The sequence below is a fragment of the Rhinolophus sinicus genome, chromosome 5, assembly GCF_057876585.1.
Source record: "Rhinolophus sinicus isolate RSI-liver-muscle chromosome 5, RSI-T2T, whole genome shotgun sequence".
In the NCBI taxonomy this organism is placed as follows: domain Eukaryota; kingdom Metazoa; phylum Chordata; class Mammalia; order Chiroptera; family Rhinolophidae; genus Rhinolophus; species Rhinolophus sinicus.
This window is the reverse complement of record NC_142505.1, coordinates 81,546,121-81,564,561: the sequence shown is the minus strand read 5'-3', so window position 1 is coordinate 81,564,561 and position 18,441 is coordinate 81,546,121. Positions and strand designations below refer to the sequence as shown.

The 18,441-nt window shown below is 40.7% G+C and overlaps 1 protein-coding gene across 1 annotated transcript in view; it reads right to left on the bottom strand.

Annotated features, from left to right (window-relative positions):
• Window positions 1-17,003, bottom strand: part of UBE2D2 (ubiquitin conjugating enzyme E2 D2) — a 54,223-nt gene extending 37,220 nt beyond the window's left edge. The window contains exon 1 of the mRNA XM_019740349.3: window positions 16,380-17,003. Within this exon, the coding sequence (XP_019595908.1) occupies window positions 16,380-16,403 (24 nt within the window). The 5' untranslated portion in view covers window positions 16,404-17,003. The remainder of the gene's footprint in view (window positions 1-16,379) is intronic.
• Between the last annotated feature and the right edge of the window lie 1,438 nt (window positions 17,004-18,441).

Here is an 18,441-nt window from a genome sequence, read left to right as displayed (position 1 = left end):
TAGAAGAGGTAGTCAAGAATTAATACAAAATGATGGGTGATGGGGCACATGGAAATTTTTTATAGAATGTTTGAAAATTTCACTGACGTTTACTTGACGTGTTTTGTGTATTTTTCTATAGTGGGGTATATTCATAATAAGGAAAATTTAAAAGAAAAAAGTTAATTACAAACTCTCATATCCTGTAGTTGGTTGTCTAAAAACTTTGGAAGACAATTTGGCAACATCTTACAAAAATGAAAAGGCTAACACTCTAGAACCAAACAATTCTACTGACTATAAAGAGAAACATTCACCTATGTGCACTAAGAGACACATATGAAGATACTGAAGCTTTAGTGTTTGTAGTAACAAAAACTTGGAAACTAATGTCTACCACGGGGAATAAATTTTTAAAAAGAAATTGTTGGTATATTTGTATTCATTGAAAAATGCATGTTATTTAAAATGTATACAGACAGTCCCTAACTTACAATGAACGGTTCAACTTGACTTTAGGGTGGTGTGAAAGTGACACGCATTCAGTAGAAACTGTACTTTGAATTTTGATCTTTTCCTGGGCTAGCAATATGTGGTATGATACACTCGTGATGCTGGGCAGCAGCAGTGAGCCATAGCTCCCAGTCGGCCACATGGTCACGAGGGTAAACAACCGATACTCTACAGTGTGCGGTTTTGCCAGCATTTTCTGAATATTGTGTTTTGGGTTTTCGCATCCCATCTGTGTCTCCTGCTTCCGGTGAGAAGAAGGGGAAGGCAATTACTCTTGAGATGAAACTCAAGATAACTGCCCTTCTGTAGGCTAATGTAAGTGCTCTGAGCACATTTAAGGTAGGCTAGGCTAAGCTAAGATGCTCAGTAGGCTAGGAGTATTATATGTATTTTCGACTTATGATGGGTATATAGGAAGGTAACCCCATTGTTTAAGTTGAAGAGCATTTATACATTTCCATAACATCCATATAAATTGTGACAACATCCAAAACAATATTATATGTGGTTTATGGATAAAAATCTTAAAAATAATAAAGCTAGGGGCCGGCCCGGTGGCTCAGGCAGTTGGAGCTCCGTGCCCCTAACGCCGAAGGCTGCCAGTTCAATTCCCACATGAGCCAGTGGGCTCTCAACCACAAGGGTGCCGGTTCAACTCCTAGAGTCCCACAAGGGATGGTGGACAGCACCCCCTGCAACTAACAACAGCAACTGGACCAGGAGCTGAACTGCACCCTCCACAACTAAGATTGAAGGGACAACAACTTGACTTGGAAAAAATCCTGGAAGTACACATTGTTTCCCAATAAAGTCCTGTTCCCCTTCCCCAATAAAAATAAAATAATAAAATAAATAATAAAACTAAAACTTTAAAACTTAAAAGTAATAAAGTGATGCCTTGGTCGTTTCCCTGACTCGGGACTCCTCCACTGAATGCCTTCCCAAGCAATTGGCCAGAGGTTTGTTCTCTGGACAGGATAAAACAGAGATCTTAGCACTGTAAGACACTAAGTACAGTCAAGGGCATGGATGATGTATAGAACACAGGAAAGTTAAGTGAATATTTATATACACACTTTGTTCCCAGTGGTTCAGAGAACACTGGAAGCCTAGCCTATACCTTCCCAAGCAGGAGGTTAGAAGATTCTCAGGAAAATCTGACCAGCCCAAGATAAAAAGCTATACAATTCACTGACATTAGTGGTTTATCTGGACAAATAGCCCAGCCAGCAAACCATAAATTGAATTCCACAGCTGCCAAACCTTACCCTCATATGTCCAGACCTTTTAATCAGCTTTTTATTGCCCTACTCTTAAATTTAAAAGGATAGAAAACTGACAATGAAGGAATCAGCATATGATGATTCATCTTCAACATGAAAGACCAAAATAATGCAGAAAAAAAAAGAAGCTAAAGAAAACAAAGATGGAAGGACAACTGACTCTAGTGGTGAACACACAATGGGATTTATAGATGATGTAATACAGAATTGTACACCTGAAATCTATGTAACTTTACTAACAATTGTCACCCCAATAAACTTTAATTAAAAAAGAAAGAAAGAAAAGAAAACAAAGACCAGGAAGGGGGGGGAAAAGTCAAAACAAAAGAAAAACTCATAAATATCCTCAAAGGTCATAGAAGGTATTGCTTCTATGAAACAAGAACAAAATCCTTCAAACAAACATACATTCTGGGAATCAGTCTACCAGGAAATAAATAAAAGACAAAGATGGAAAGTAGAAAATATAGGTAGGATTAATCCAAATACAACCCAAATTGAGCTACAGATTCCATGCAATGTCTATCAAAATTCTAACTGCCTTTTTTTTTATATAGAAACGATAAGCTGATCTTAAAATTCGTATGAAAATGCAAGAGACCCAAACAACGAAAACAATTCTGGAAAAGAATAAAGCTGAAGACTCACATTTCCTGATTTCAAAACTTAATTCAGGGGCTGGCCCCGTGGCTCAGGGGGTTAGAGCTCCATGCTCCTAACTCCGAAGGCTGCCGGTTCGATTCCCACATGGGCCAGTGGGCTCTCAACCACAAGGTTGCCAGTTCAACTCCTCGAGTCCCGCAAGGGATGGTGGGCTCTGCCCCCTGCAACTAAGGTTGAACACGGCACCTTGAGCTGAGCTGCCTCCCAGATGGCTCAGTTGGTTGGAGCACATCCTCTCAACCACAAAGTTGCCGGTTCGACTCCCGCAAGGGATGGTGGGCTGTGCCCCCTGCAACTAGCAATGGCAACTGGACCTGGAGCTGAGCTGTGCCCTCCACAACTAAGACTGAAAGAACAACAACTTGAAGCTGAACAGCACCCTCCACAACTGAGATTGAAAGGACAACTTGACTTGGAAAAAAAAGGCCTGGAAGTACACAGTGTTCCCCAATAAAGTCCTGTTCCCCTTCCCCAATAAAATCTTTAAAAAAAACAAACAAAAACAAACTTAATTCAGTGGCTCAGGTGGTTGGAGTCCCGAGCTCCCAATGCTGAGGTTGCTGGTTCGATTCCCACATGGGCCAGTGAGCTGCGCCCTCTACAGCTAAGATTGTGAACAACAGCTCTCCCTGGAGCTGGGCTGCCGTGAGAGGCCGGTGACTGACTGCCTCAGCTGGGGGGGAGCGCAAGGCTCATGATACCAGCATGGGCCAGGGAGCTGTGTCCTACACAACTAGACTGAGAAACAGCAGCTTAAACAAGAGTGTGGGGGAGGGAAGCCAAAATTAAATCCAGCCACCCATTTTTTTAAAAAAGGGACAAAAGTTACACAATTCTCCAAAGAGGATATATCTATGGCCAATGAGCATATGAAGAGATGCTCGACATAATTTAGTCATCAGAGAGAAATGCAAATCATAACCACAATGATATATCATTTGACACCTACTAGGAAAGCTATAATCAAAATAATAAAGTAACAAGCACTGGAAAGGATGGACAGAAACTAGAATCCTCATACATTGCTGGTGGGAATGTAAAATAGTACAGCCAGTCTGGAAAAGTTTGGTGGTTCCTCAAAATGTTAAACGTAGAATTATCACATGATCCAGCAATTACACTCTTAGGCATTAATATATATCCAAGAGGAATGTTCACACAAAATATGTTCACACAAAATTTTTAAAATAAATGTTCATAGCGGTATTATTTAAGTAGTTAAAAAAAAAAGGAAACCCAAACGCCCATTAAGTGATGAATGAAAAAAGAAAATGTACATATCCATACAATGGAGTATTAGTCAGCCATAAAAAGGAATTAAGTACTGATACATAATACAACTTGGCTAAACCTTGAAAATACTATGCTAAACAAAAGAAGCCAGACATAAATGTCACATATTGTATGATTACATTTATATGAAATGTCCAAAATAGGCAAATCCATATAGATGGGGATAGGGGACCAGTCCAGGAAGTCCAATATCTGATAAGTTTTTTTTTTCTTTTAAAGGGAGACCATGGGGCAGCCATATGGCTCAGTTGGTTAGAGCAAGAGCTCTGAACATGGTTGCCGGTTCAATTCCCACATGGGCCAGTGAGCTGCGCCCTCCACTACATTGAAGACAACGAGCGGCCGCTGAGCTTCTGCAGGGGCAGCCGGAAGCTGGATGGCTCAGCTGGTTAGAGTCCAGCTCTCAACAACAAAGTTGCCAGTTCAACTCCCTCATGGGATGGTGGGCTGTGCCCCTGCAACCAAAGATTGAAAACGGCAACTGGGCTTGGAGCTGAGCTGCGCCCTCCACAACTAGATTGAAGGACAACTTGGAGCTGATGGGCCTTGGAGAAACACACTATTCCCCAATAATTAAAAAAGAGAGAGAGAGAGAGACTAGAGAAAATGAAGTTAATGATACCAGGAGAAAAGTTGATTCAAGAAAACTTCCCCAAACTTTAGAACATGAATTTCTGGTTCAAAAAGACCAATGTTGAGCAGATAAATAAAAACTGACCTACACCACCACGTATCATGAAATTTAACAACACTGGGGACAAAGTATAACAGCAATACCAGAAACTAAAAGACAATGAAAATACTGACTACAAAAGTAAAAAGTGCCACACTAATGCTCCCATCTCAGGCTAAATCATGTTCACAGTTTGGACTAAGAAACTAATAGCTAGCTCCTTTCCGAATGCCGATAAAAATTGTTCGCTTCAAGTTGTTCCTCAAAGTCTGAACAATTTTCTCAATCTTTATCGATGTTGCATGTAACCTCATACAATTTAATTTCCACATCAAGTTATATTAACAGATTCAACAGAAGAAATAAGACATATGCACTGGGGGGAAAAAGGGACTGCATAAACATGTTTTGGGATTGCCACTATAAGTTAAACAGATTTTGAGGTTTGTCCTATAGTGATGAAAATAAAGGGTATAACTATTTATCTTTTGAAAAATTCAACTTTTTAATAAACCAATTTAATCAGTCTTATAAATCAATTTTAAAAAGAGCTCACAAACATGTGTGACATACGCCTATAAGCTCAATAATTTCAGAGGATTTTATTATTTTTAGTCACAATTAAAGCACAATGATTAAAGATACAAATAACCTTTTGATGGACAGGAATTTGGCCTATTACTAAACTCAGTGACGATATTATTGCCTTGATGCAATAGGTGAAGTAGGGGAGGTTCTACTAGTAATTCCATTATCACCTACAACAATGGACCCTTATCAAAACATGAATATTATTTCTAAATATGCAAAGACACCAAGCTCATTAATTATCAAGAGAAGCCATCGCTCCTGACTAAACTTGAACACTAAAGCTAAATTAGGTAGGTCTGAATTTTAAGGGGGTCAGTAAGTACACAGATGTTGGCTATATCAGTGTTTAAAACTTTTTTAAACATAAAATATTTCATAATAAAAGATAAATTTCGGGACTCCAGCTATTTCTAGGGATGGAGACTATTTTATTTTATACAAGTTACTAAGTTACCAAAATGATCTCAGAGTAACATTAAAGTGTCTTAAGTTTTCTCCAAGAATAGGCTAGAGAAAATGCCATATTCCCTAACTTGGAAAAGTATTACATGGTCATATCACTGGGCTGAACTTCCTCTATCTGTTTTTCTTCCCCCCCCCCTTTTCCCCCCGGCTCCTGTTTTAAGTAATGTTCTACAGGACTAGCACTATTGTTTCAACAGTTATCTAATGTGTCAAATAAGCCCTATATTTTACTTTGGTTTTTAAAAATGGTGAGGACATCCACAGAGGGATAGGCATGGCCCAGTACAGGATGTCCACGTTAGACAGTTAAGAAGGGCATCCCCAGGGGAAGGGGAACCAGAATGGTATTTATGCAGGTGAGTCATAGCAATGGGAGGTTCATTATATACAGGAGAACTGATCAAATGAGTAAATATATTAAGAATTACAAAAGCCAGGTTTCTCATTGCCAGGGAAAAAAAAGACTGAAAGGAAGAAGTATAGGGTGAACCCCATGGTATCGGACTGGAATTAGAGGTACCAGTCTGAATTCATGGTTCTGATTACACTGAGAAGGCTTGGAAGCGAGATTCTAAGAGCAACGGGTACACCTAGCATCCAGATCTTGGTTTCTATATACTATTGTCCACTAAAAAGAACTAGGGATCCTTGGAAAAACAGATGATTACAGGGTTGGCGCAGAAGTAGAAGAAAAAGCCAGAAACATCTTGTGCCAGAATATAAAGAAGTGCTCAAAGAATGATGAGGAAAAAAGAGCAAATTCGTAACAATTTGAGCATGAAAATAAATGATATTATAACCTACCTGAATAAAATAGGAAATAATGAGTGCATACAAATGTAAGTTTAAAAATGAGTACGTTAAAATTTTGGAGTAACAGTGTGGTCCCCAGACTCCAAGTTGGCTCCCATTGACCCAACTCCTAGTATTCACACCCTTGTGTAGTCCTCTTTCCCACATTGTAGCAAGGATGGTCTGTGAGCCCAAAGGAATATGGCTAAAGGAATGGCATTGTCACTTCTGAAATTAGGTTCTAAAAAATAATGTGGTCTTTCATTTGGTTGCTCTCTCTCTCTTCTGGATCACTCTGAGGGAAGCCGGTACTGTGTTTTAAGCCCAGTCAGGCAGCCCTAAGGAGAGATCCACGGGGTGGGGGTGGGGGGATGAGTCCCACAGTCCAACAACCCACAAGGAACTGCTAACAACCACGGGAGTGAGCTTGAAAGAGGATCCTCTAGCCTTCAGAGAACTGCAGCCCCAGGCAACCGCTTCGCTGCAACCTCAAAAGACCCTGGGCCACAATCACCTCTCCATAAGCCATTCTCAGATTCTTGATCTTCAGAAATTATGAGAAAATAAATGTTTGTTTTAAACAGCTAAATTTGGGGCTATTTTCCTATGCAGCAATAGATAAGTAATACAAACAGGATAAATACATTTTTTCAAATTATTTATTCAACAAATTATTTATTCATTACAAAGGGAAAAAGAATAACTCTGTAGTAGAGAACCCTGGTAGACAGACATCACCTTAGTCAAGTGATAAAAGTGAAAATTCTCAGTAAATGGGTCAAAGTGAAAGTGCATACCACCTGACAGGATATAATGAGAAGAATCCAACCAAAATCATGCACCACTTGAGTGGGATACAGCATTGCTACTGTGACATTCCTGCTAAAGATATAGGGCCTAAATTTGATCACAAGAAAACCAGATAAACCCAAGCTGAGGGACATTCTGCAAAATATTAATAACTGGACTATAATTTTTAAAAGCGTCAAGGTCATGAAGCCAAAGAAAGAGACTAAAGATAGATAATTAAATGCAAGGTAACTCTGGACTGGATCCTTTCCTATAAAAGGACATTATTGGAACAACTGGCAAGGTAAGATTTCAACAGAAATTTCCTAATTTTGATGGTTGTATTGTGATTTTGTAGCAGAATGTGTTTGTAAAAAGTACAAGTTAGGGTGCCTGGTTAGCTCAGTTGGTTAGACTGCACTGCTCTTGACAACAAGGTTGCCAGTTGGATCCCCACCTGGGCCACTGTGAGCTGCGCCCTCCACCACTAGATTGAAACAACTACTTGACTTGGAGCTGATGGGTCCTGGAAAAACATACTTAAAATAAATAAAAGTTAAAAAAAAAAAAAACACAGAATTGTACACCTGAAATCTATGTAACTTTACTAACAATGACCACCCCAATAAACTTTAATTTAAAAAAAAATTGAGGAGAAAATCAAATTAAAAAAAACATTAAAGGATTTGGGGTTGATAAGGCATCATGTTGACAACTTACTTTGAAATGGTCAAAGAAAAAGTGTTCTAAATATTGTATTTGCAACTTTTTTGTAGGTTTGAGATTGTTTCAAAATTTTAGAAAGTTAAGACAAAAACAGAAAAGCCCAATAGCAATTACAGCAATCACTTTATTAGAATTTGATTACATAATATATCGGACTGAATGGTCCCCAAAAAGATATACGGCACTTCTGGGACCTATGAATGTTTCCTTATTTACAGAAAGGGTCTTTGTGGATATAATTAAATTAAGGATCTTGATAAAATCATCCTGGATTACCTGTGTGGGTCCTGAATTTAGTATCAAGTGCCCTTGTAAGAGACAAAAGAGAAGACACCCACAGAGCAGAAGGTAATGAAGATGAAGACAGAGATTGGAGTGATACAGACACAAACCAGGGAAGTCAAGGAATGCTAAAAGCCACCGGAAGCTGGAAGAGGCAAGGAAGGATTCTCTCAGAGCCTCCAGAGGGAATCTGGCCTGCCGATATACTGATTTTGAACTTCTAGCCTCCCAATTGTGAGAGAATAAATTTGTTGTTTTAAGCCATTCAGTTTTTGGTAACTTATTATAGCAGCCTTATGCAACTAATAGAAATGGTATAAATAATAGGACATTTAATCTAAAGAAAATCAATCACTCCTGCTAGTATACTATTATTTTAAGCTAAACTGTGGCTTCTGTAAAACAACTTGAGATTTCAAAAATGTCATCTGATATAAGCCCTTAAGAAGTTGGCAAAGGACTGCTGTCACTTACGCTGGCATGATGCTCTAGGTAGTAGGGGGAAGTGCTCAAAGGACAGCAGCAGATCCTTCTATCACAAAATAATGTATTTTGTGTATGTTTCTTTTTTTTGTTCATCTTACGGGATGTTAAAGAGAATTGTTTTTACTTCTAGGCCGACAAAAATATCACATGCATTATGAACACACTTACGTAACAATATTTGGTAGTTGAAGGAAAAATTTGGAATTCAGTCCCTTTTTCTACTTTGAAATTTTATAAAACATTATTTTTACAACATAATAGTGTGTTTTTTTTTCCTTTCTTTTTTGGTTGAGGTAGCAATGAAGTGAAATGCTAAACAGTCCTTAACATTGACACCCCAAGATTTCAAGATTCTACCACTTCCATGGGTCAACATTACTGGGCAGTTAAACCAGCCACAGTGATAATTACTATTAAAAACTACCCTTTATGGAGCCCACATTGTCTTTCTACTCATGTCCCACAGGCTTGCAGGGTATGTGACTCTATCCCCATTCTATAGACAAGGGAGCTGAGGCTAAAGAAAACCAGTGAAGTGAGTTGCCTAAGACCACAGGGTTAGAACATGACTCAGTAAGCATGATGCTCCAAAATCCTCCTATTTTGTCCCACCACACCCCTTGCTGTTGGCATTTCGTGAATGTTGTCGGCAAAAACTGAATGCCTAATATGCATCAGGCATTCAGTGATATTCAGGGAATATAATGAATAAGACGAGAACTTTGCCCAGGAGAGCTCAGTCTAGAGGAGGTAATAATCAATCATGTCCACATACTAAGAAACAGTTCTATAATGGAACCCTACTGCCTGCATGCCTGGGGCATACTTTACAGAGAAGCCATTTCTGTTGGGTCTCCAAGGATGAATAAAGAATTCAGAAGGAGGAGGGGGTAGGGTGAGAAGACATTCTCTGGATAAGGAAAAGGAAAGACTAAAGGAAAATGATTCCGAGAAGGATCAATTAGAACTGTTTCAATTACAATATTTCTCATGAGATACTAGTATATATTATAGTAATAAAGGTGGCAATATTTTGTCCTAAATTTTGTCCATTTTTAATGTTTTTAAGAAATAACATAATTTGCCTTAAGAAACTTGCACATCACAAAGCAAATGCTATCCATTGTTTTCTGATGCACAAACAGCATTTCACCATAGGCACTGTCTATTTGATTCCACTGGCATCTCCGGTTTACTGTTGTAATTCAATATACATTTGATAAGTTATTTAATCAAAGTTTATTGTACATTAAATATTTCTACTATACTAACCCCATTTCCCATGGACTTATAGCTAGAATACAGAAGTTTTAAATGAAAAAAAAAATCAGAGTCCTTTGATTAAGTCCCCAAAAGTCAGATTATTTTAAAACAAACATGAGCAAAGCATAGACTTCCTTTTGTTTTTAAATTAGGTGACCTGTCTGTCTGAGATAATTAGTAATGTTGGTATTGGCCTAATTGCATGAATATTGAAAATCTGCACTCTATATCCTTTTGCTACAATACATCTGTTTGAAACATTTTCAAAGTATACTGCAATGAAAACAATGTAACATTTAACACAGCACCTGATGAGGATCCCTTTTATTCTGTAAGAAAAATACTATTCTTTGTTTGTTACTTTATAACAAAATGACAATGATGTTCCATTTTAATAGTTTTGTTTTTAAATAATTTAATTTTGTGCTTGTGGTAGTTTATGTGTTTTAATTAATTTACCTGGGACTATTTGTGCTGTCAATTTTAATCCAAGTGTGCATTGTTTTATGAACTCGTTTGAAGCTATCAATATTAGTTTGAAAAGTGTTCTAATAAAGTCGTGAAACACTAGATATGAGGAAGGAGAGAGCAGTTTATCAGAAGCTAAGGGAAATGAGTGATAACTATGTTAACTGTTACAAAAGTTAAATAAAACCTGATGTATCCATTGAATTTAGCGATTAAGTAATCATAAGTGATCTTACTAAACAGTCCCAGACAGTGAACAGACTATTCTTTTAAGAATTTTGGTACTGAAATGCCAGAGATGGGAGGGATAAAGAAGAGGAAGGGTTCTAATCCAGGAGGAGGGTTAAAAAAATTTTTTGTTTGTTTTTTTAGGATGAGGGATATCCTGGATAATTTTGGAAGCTGAGGGGAATTAGTAGAAAAGAGATCAGAACTAGGAGAGCAGTCAATCACTGGAGAGCAATGACCTGGCCGAAAGAAAACAATAAAATGGAAAGCAAAAGTTAGCCTGACAAAGGGAAAAGTATAGCTTCTCCAGAGACAAGAGGAAAGAGTGATGATGAAGGTAAATTTGGAGCAATGGCTGGCTTTAGAGTCAAGACGGCATGCATCGAAATCCTGGCTTTTCCTACCATGACCATATAATAATCACGGGCGTTTGTTTACCTCTCCAAGTCTCCCTTTTCTTATCTAACCAGGGAGAACAGAATTCTCATAGGATTGTTCAGGCGATTCAGTAATTCTGATACAAAGTGAGTATTCTAAAGATGGTAGCTATGGGGGTGGAGTTTTGGTTTTGTTTTGAAGGAAATCTGAAAGAATTCACATATAAGATTTCTATTTTCTCTGCAAAACAGATAATTGGGTCACCTACTGAAATTAAAACAGAGTGTTTAAGGAGGTAGGAGAGTGATTCTTAACTTTTGGAGAGATTAAAAAATCCATTTGACTCTGATTAAAGATACATAGGAGACAGAACATCCAAAATTCGCATAGTTTTAAGGGAGTTATAAACACCTTTCTAACAATAGAGATATTGAGGAAAAGATCCTCTGGTTCCAGGGCATACTTTTAAATACCCAGTTGTTTGAACAAAAGAAAGAGATTGCATTTTCTGGATTTACATACCTAACAGCTATATAAGGGTAAATGGGTTGCCAAAAAGACACTGGACACAATCAAGAAATCCAGGTTCCTGATCTAGCCCTAATAAGTCAGTCACATGTCCTTTTCAGAAAGTAGCTGAGATATGTTACAGTGCTAAACTAACATTTTACAATTCTATTACTTGAAATCTCAATTGACTCTGTAGACAAAAGAACAAAAGGTACTTTATTTTCCTATATCATCGTTTATTATGATTTGAAGGTTAGCCCAGAAACCTAACCACCAAAACTTTATTTCTACAGAAAAAAACAAGTGTGCTTCTGCATTTCTGGGATGAGGCTGCAGAGGTTCCTGGCAGCATCAGGCATGAGTCAGGTATTCCGATCCTGGGAACAGCCTAGGATAGTTTAGCAGCCCTCTCTCTCTCTAAATATCCAGAATTGGACTTTGTCAACACTTCCTCTTTGTCAGTCAACAGTACAGTAATACACACAGGAGACTTCAAAGAAAACCTGGATTTATTAATAGTTCTTCTTCAATGATAGCTGTTTAAACTACATTTAAATAGCAACATGGAAGAGGCAAGAAAGTTTCTCAATTCAATGAATCTTTTGTAAAGCAAAGAACCCTTTTCTAATTTAAAAAAAAAAAAAAAAAACTTTCCAAAGATTTCAAGAAGCTTATCTTTTGGAGTAAGAGGTATGTCTGCTTTCCAAGATGGAACTAATTCAAACAGCCATCTTCAGCCAACCATTTATTATGTTAAAGTTCCCAGTACTCCACAAGACCTTTTGTTTTGTCACTGATTGGAATTCACTCAGTTCGTACCTCTGATAATATTAATGTCATACATGATATCATACTTCTAGCACAGTATTTTAAAATAATCTTTTCAAAAATTTAGTAAACTTGTTAACAGTGTTACAATGCCTTCCCCACATCCTTAAGAATCATCCTTTGGTAATCTCCCATCTTAGACATTTTAAAAGTATGTAGTTTACAGAAAGATGATTCATAACATGAACACTTCACAATGAAGTAAAGAGTAAGATGTAAACTTCTACTATGGGATCAGTGCATCTACCAAATCGGCTTTCCCTATAACCTCACACATAATCATACAAAACCTCAGCAAAGAATTTGAAGTTGACATAAAACTACCTAATCCTGCCCAACTACCTAATCTTGCCCATCTACATTAAGCAATACTTTGGAACTTTTAAAAAGATAGAAAATATGGTTTAAATGATTTAATCCTTACACTCCTAATTACTTAGTGAACCTCAGTCTTTCATTATTTCTAATTCACATTGGTGCCTACCAACCTACCAAAAAGTATGGGTGTTTTTTTGGATTTTTTTTGAATTGGTTGCCAAAAATCTGGATTGTGGCTTTCCTTTTTTAAAAAAATGGAAGATCTGGCAACATTAGGCCCACAGATTCTGGCAATCACAACATTTGGAGAGAGCTGGGTAGCAGCTGCTCTCTTCTGATAGCACATGCAATTTTTAGTCTGTCCCCTCCACCCCCCATTCTCTTTGCTCAGTTTGGTTACCTGCCTGGCCTTTATAACCAACAGGTTTGAAAATTTTATTTTACTGAGAACTAACTTACTTATGTATTGTCTCTTGAGGGGCCTTGAAAGAAGCTAGCCATAAAAACCTTTATCGGTTACAGAGAACAAACTGATGGTGGCTAGATGAGAGGGGAGTTGGGGGAATGGTTGAAAAAAGTGAATGGGATTAAGAAGTACAAATTGCCAGTTATAAAAATAGTCACAGGGATATAAAGTACAGCATAGGGAATATAGTCAATAATATTCTAATAACTATGTATGATGTCAGATGGGGACTAGACTTATCAGGGTGATCACTCTGTAAGGTATATAAATGTCTAATCACTATATTGTATGTCAACTATAATTGGAAAATAAATTTTAAAAACAATTTTTAAATCTTTATCATAGAAATAGATTAAATCAAGTGATGGTCCTGGTATTAAAGCTATGTATACCAAAGTTAACTATAATTAGCAGGATATCATTAAAATGTACAAGCACGGGGGTGGTCGGTTAGCTCAGTTGGTTAGAGCCGGATGGATCCCCCCCCACATGGGCCATGTGAGCTGCGCCCTCCACTATGGTACTGTAAGAGAACCAAACAGCCTCCTGCATCTGTGTAACAAACGTAAAGAAGAAAAACAGGAAGTTAAAAAGGTCTCTGATCAGTCAAAGAAACCACACAGTTCACAGAACACATGAAGACTTCTTCACTCGGAGCCTACTGGATCTTATTTTAGACATAATTTTAATAAGCTCTGAGATCTGGTTTCCCAGCCCACAACAGATGAGATGCAGCCAACTGGAAAAGGGCTGGGGGGGGGGGGTGGGGTGCTGCGAGAGGCAAACACTCACAGCATCAAAATCAAAGCTAAAGACCTATTAAGTCAGCAGAAAACGTTAAAACTTAGCAGGCTGGGGCCATTTGGTGTAGCTACAAACAATCCCAGAGGGTCCCAATCCCTGCACAGAACTGTACTGGATGTTTGTTCGTAACAACCCTCTTTGGTACATACACTTTGTTAAAGCATAGGTCAGGATACCTTAAAGCATGTATCAAAATAAATTCCATCAAAAGCTTTTTCCAAAAAAGACATGGCATTGTCAAATTCATAGAACACCATTTCCAGCTGTCAGAGAAACAAGATATTGAATTCCTAAAGATGCCACACGTCAAATTATTTGGTTCTTAGCAAAATCTTATTAGAACCCAGATGCATTAGTTCATGATATCTACAGTTGGTATTTAAGCAAAACTATTTTGTCAGAAAAAAACTGGGAAGGTTCAAGACCAAGGTCAATTATATAAGTAAGTCTTTTGGGGATTCCGTTGTAGATCTATTCCTAGGGCAGAGGATAAGATAGGGTTGGTATTATCCATATCTAGTAAGTATGCATTCAACTTAAAATTGGTGTCATACAAAAAGCTTGGGGGAAAAATGATCTCCCTTTTGTTTTTACAATTGTTATTAACTAGTATACCAAAAATAAATTTTATTTTTCTAATCCCTGCTAGTCTCAGAAGTTGGTCCATACTTTGAGGAGGGCTCTAGGCAATAAACTGGGGGAAGATACTGAGTTTCAAAAGTTCAAATTATCATTGTCTAAACTTGATTTTCCTCATTCAAATTTTTATAACGGGATACTTTAGAGAAAATCTAGAGAATATGTAGTTACTCAAAAGAAACATTATTACTGACAGCAAGCACGTTGGAAGATTAAAATGCATGTTTTGAGTGCTATTTCCCCGCTCTGAAAAAGATCCCTGTAACACGTTATCAATCTGTAGAAATGAAAGGCTACATCTCTTGACTGTAAGTTATCACATATACTCACTCCTCTTTAGGTTTTAAAATAAGAGCACAATTTTCTACAGGTAATAATCTCAAGTTGGTAACTTCCCCGAGACTATAAAAACCTAGTAACTTCTAAAACCCTTAAAAATGCATATATAGTTTTACTTGAATGACCATTCCTCAGTGTGTTCCTGCCCCTTGAATGGTTAAGAGATCTTTGCTTCAAGTTCAAGCTTCATTTAACAAATAACCTGCTTCATTTCAGTACAAGATTTACTCCGTCTAAAGACTGCCCTTTTTCATTTGTTAGAAATCAAAGAAGTCAAAAGAAGTTGGTAAGGATCTAACCTAATTTACAGTAACCATTGGGATTAATTTCACATTAAAGGTCTTGGATCAAGAATGAAATGAGGACCAACTACTGAGCTGAGGTGTTTAAATTGTCCACCAATCAGCACTTTCACTAAGTGTAAGGCAAGGTGAAAATTGGTTCTCTTGCCCTTGCATCTCCACCCCATCCTTCAGGATGGATAATCCCAGGATCTACTTCTAAATGTCTAGAGGTTTAATACAGCCAAGTGAAACACCAAACAAAAATCACCAGTGGTGCTCCCCCACTTCTATGAAAAAAACATGATAGTGAAAGGCACTAGGAAGTTACAATATTAGAGAGGGGAACCCTAAATTTTAAGCAAAGCCTATATTCTAGAAGCAGTATTAGGGAAACATTCATATAGGTAACTAACTGAATCAAATCCTTCATCTTAAAGGACAAAGAAGTCCTTTCTAATGGAAAAATCTAACAAAATCCCTTCGAAATTAAAAGGGTCTCTCCCTGAATGTATAACCTAATTTAAGCTGTAAAGGGAAACTTTGTGTAACTTCTCCAGTGGGTTTCAATGTTCAGGTCTCTACCTCTACCCCTGCCAATTTAACAGCTTTTCTATAAGGTCCATTCCTGCAAAACTGAAGTTTCTGATTACATTTGGCAACCTCAGGAATAAAACACTTCTCCCTCTACTTCCCTCCTCCCTCAAAGAATCAAGTTTTTTTCTTTCTGAACTTCCTACTTGAACAGTTTCTGGACAAGTAGAGTGGACCAAAGTGTGCGGCCGCCAAGAGGTGAGTGCACTCAAGAGATACTTGTGGATCGGACAAAAAGGCGTCTTCTTCTGCCTGCCTGATATATGGGCCCCAAGCTCGGGCGGTTCTGAGAAGAGCCAGGGCAGGTGCGGGGGAGGGGAGAACCGGCAGAGAGGGGCGAGGAGCCCTTTCGACCTCGGTCGAAGGGGCCGCCCAACGCCCCAGCCCCCCCTCCCGGCATGCCGGGACAATGGCCCTCTAGCGCAGCAGTCCCAGGCCGGGGAGAGGCCCTGGGACTCCATACCACCGCAGAGCCTAGAAAGGAGGCCGGGAAGGAACTCTGAGCGGGCCTGAGCACCTCCGGCCTAAGCGCGGGCTGCGCGCCCGGGCCTCCACCGGCGCCATCACTGGGAGTGGGGTTGTGAAGGCCGCCCGGCGGGGCCTTCGCGGGCAGCCGGGTCCGAAGAAGATGCGAGCCCGGTGGAGGCGACGGCGGGAAGTGCAGGCCTCGGCCTGCTCAGCTGGCCCGCCCGGCGGCCCGAACCCACAACCGACCTCCGGCCGCTTACCTTGTGGATTCTCTTCAGAGCCATCGTGGGAGGCGGGTGGCGGCAGCCCCCGGGGCGGGGACGGGGACAGGGGAGGGATGGGGAAGGGGCGAGGGGGCGCGAGGCCGCCTCGGTGATCACGGGTCGACCGGAGAAGATGGAGCGTCCGGGAGCACGGGTCCGCAGGGACCGACTGAGGGCCGAGGCCCACTCGGCTCCCGAGCCAGCTGCAGCGGTCACCGCATCACCCGGCGGCGGCCCCTTTATGCGCTGCCGCCCGAGCCGCCGCCGCCGCCGCCGCCGCTGCCGCCGCCGCCGCCGCTGCCGCCGCCGCCGCCGCCGTAGCTGCCTCTTCCTTCTTAGCTCAGCACCGCCTCCTCAGCCGGAGCGGATCCCTCCGCCGGGTAGCAAGAGCCCAGGCCTCGGGCTCGGCGGCGCCTCTTGGTCGGACAGCTGGAGGGACTGCCTGCTGCAGGTGGACAGGGAGACGCGCGGGCGGACGGGCGGGCGGCGCCGCCGGGGTGGGGCCGCCCGAGCGCGGGGTGGGCCCAGGCCGAGGGGCAGGTCGGAAGGCTCGGGGATTGGAGGGCCAGGGGGAGGAGGGCTGGGTCGCGTCTGCGGCGGAGGGATACGGGCCGCCCCTGTGAGTATCTTACGCGCCGTCGCCGTCGCTGTCGCCGCCACGGCTGCCTAGAAGATGACGCCGCGGAGCCCAGAGAGGAGATCTCGCGAGAGCCGTGGCGCGGGTCATAGATTCTCGCGCGCCGCGACTCTTAAGTCCCTTGCTTTTGACACGCGCGTGTCATCAGAGATCAATAAACGTTTACAGGCAATTGTTTTCCAGATCGCTTGACTGTCCCCATAGCATAGACAAACCCGGGAGGAGGCACTTAGTCCCACTGCAGTGTTCTTAAGGAGGAAGGGACTTGTCCAAGGTCACACAGTGCCACAGTGGTAAAGCTAGAACTCTTTCCGAAGCCGCGTGTAACAGCCTGGACCCCAGCGAGGAATGTAGTTCCGGGCAGCCCTGAGAGCTTTTCTGATCAAGGCGTCAGCTGGGTGACAACTTCAACGTCTCTCAGCATTGGCACGCAGTCGTAGAAGTGCCCAGACCTCACTCTCTTTGGTGAATTGTTACAAACAAGCACTGTACCAATTACCTCAGAAAAAACTTGTACAGTTTGTGTGTCCCGGTAGTTAAAACCAACCTTGTGGTTCAGATAATCATCAGGAACAAGTTTAGAAAACCTATTCTGGAGTTGTTTTTTAGGGGGTGGAGGCAAAAAGCTAACTCACTGAGCAACTACTACTCTGTGTCGAACTCTACCAGGATCAATGAGATATAAGGCCAGGCCTGGGCTGGGAGGTGCTTGTTATCTGGCTGGAGAGACACTTCCACGGGAGACTAGTAAGGAATATTTTCCTTGGGAGATGATGTCCACATTCTCAAGTGCACCCCAAGGTTTTCTGATTCTAAAACTGTTCTTTCCTCTATTCAGAAGGGACCTTTAAGATCATTGATTCTGACTCCTGAATTTAGACAGGAGAAACTGGAGCCCCTAAGAGAAGGATCTTGCCAAAAGTCATGCAGTAGAGCCCTGTCAATACTTACATTGCCTCACTTACTAAGTAGAGAAGGTCAGGCCAATAGGGCAGGGCCACTGTAGACTCAATGAATTAAAGGAGGGAAAACCGTATCCAGTCATCCAGGTTGGGTGTGTTTGAGGTTAGAGGGGAAGAGGAATATTCCACAGCCCCAAATTGTTTCTTCTTAATACATGTGAGGGAGAGAGACAAAAATGCCTATTGGTCACATTTTTAAAATTTTTCTTCAACAATAGTTTTTTTGTATTAGAAAAGCAATGTATATTAGTTGCAAGAAATACAGATGGAAAGGAAGGAAATAAAAGTCAACCAGGGCCGGCCCGGTGGCTCGGGTGGTTGGAACTCCCTGCTGCCGGTTAGATTCCGACATGGGCCAGTGGGCTCTCAACCACAAGGTTGCCGGTTCTACTCCTCGACTCCCGCAAGTAACTAAGATTGAAAGGACAACTTGACTTCGAGCTGATGGGTCCTGGGAAAA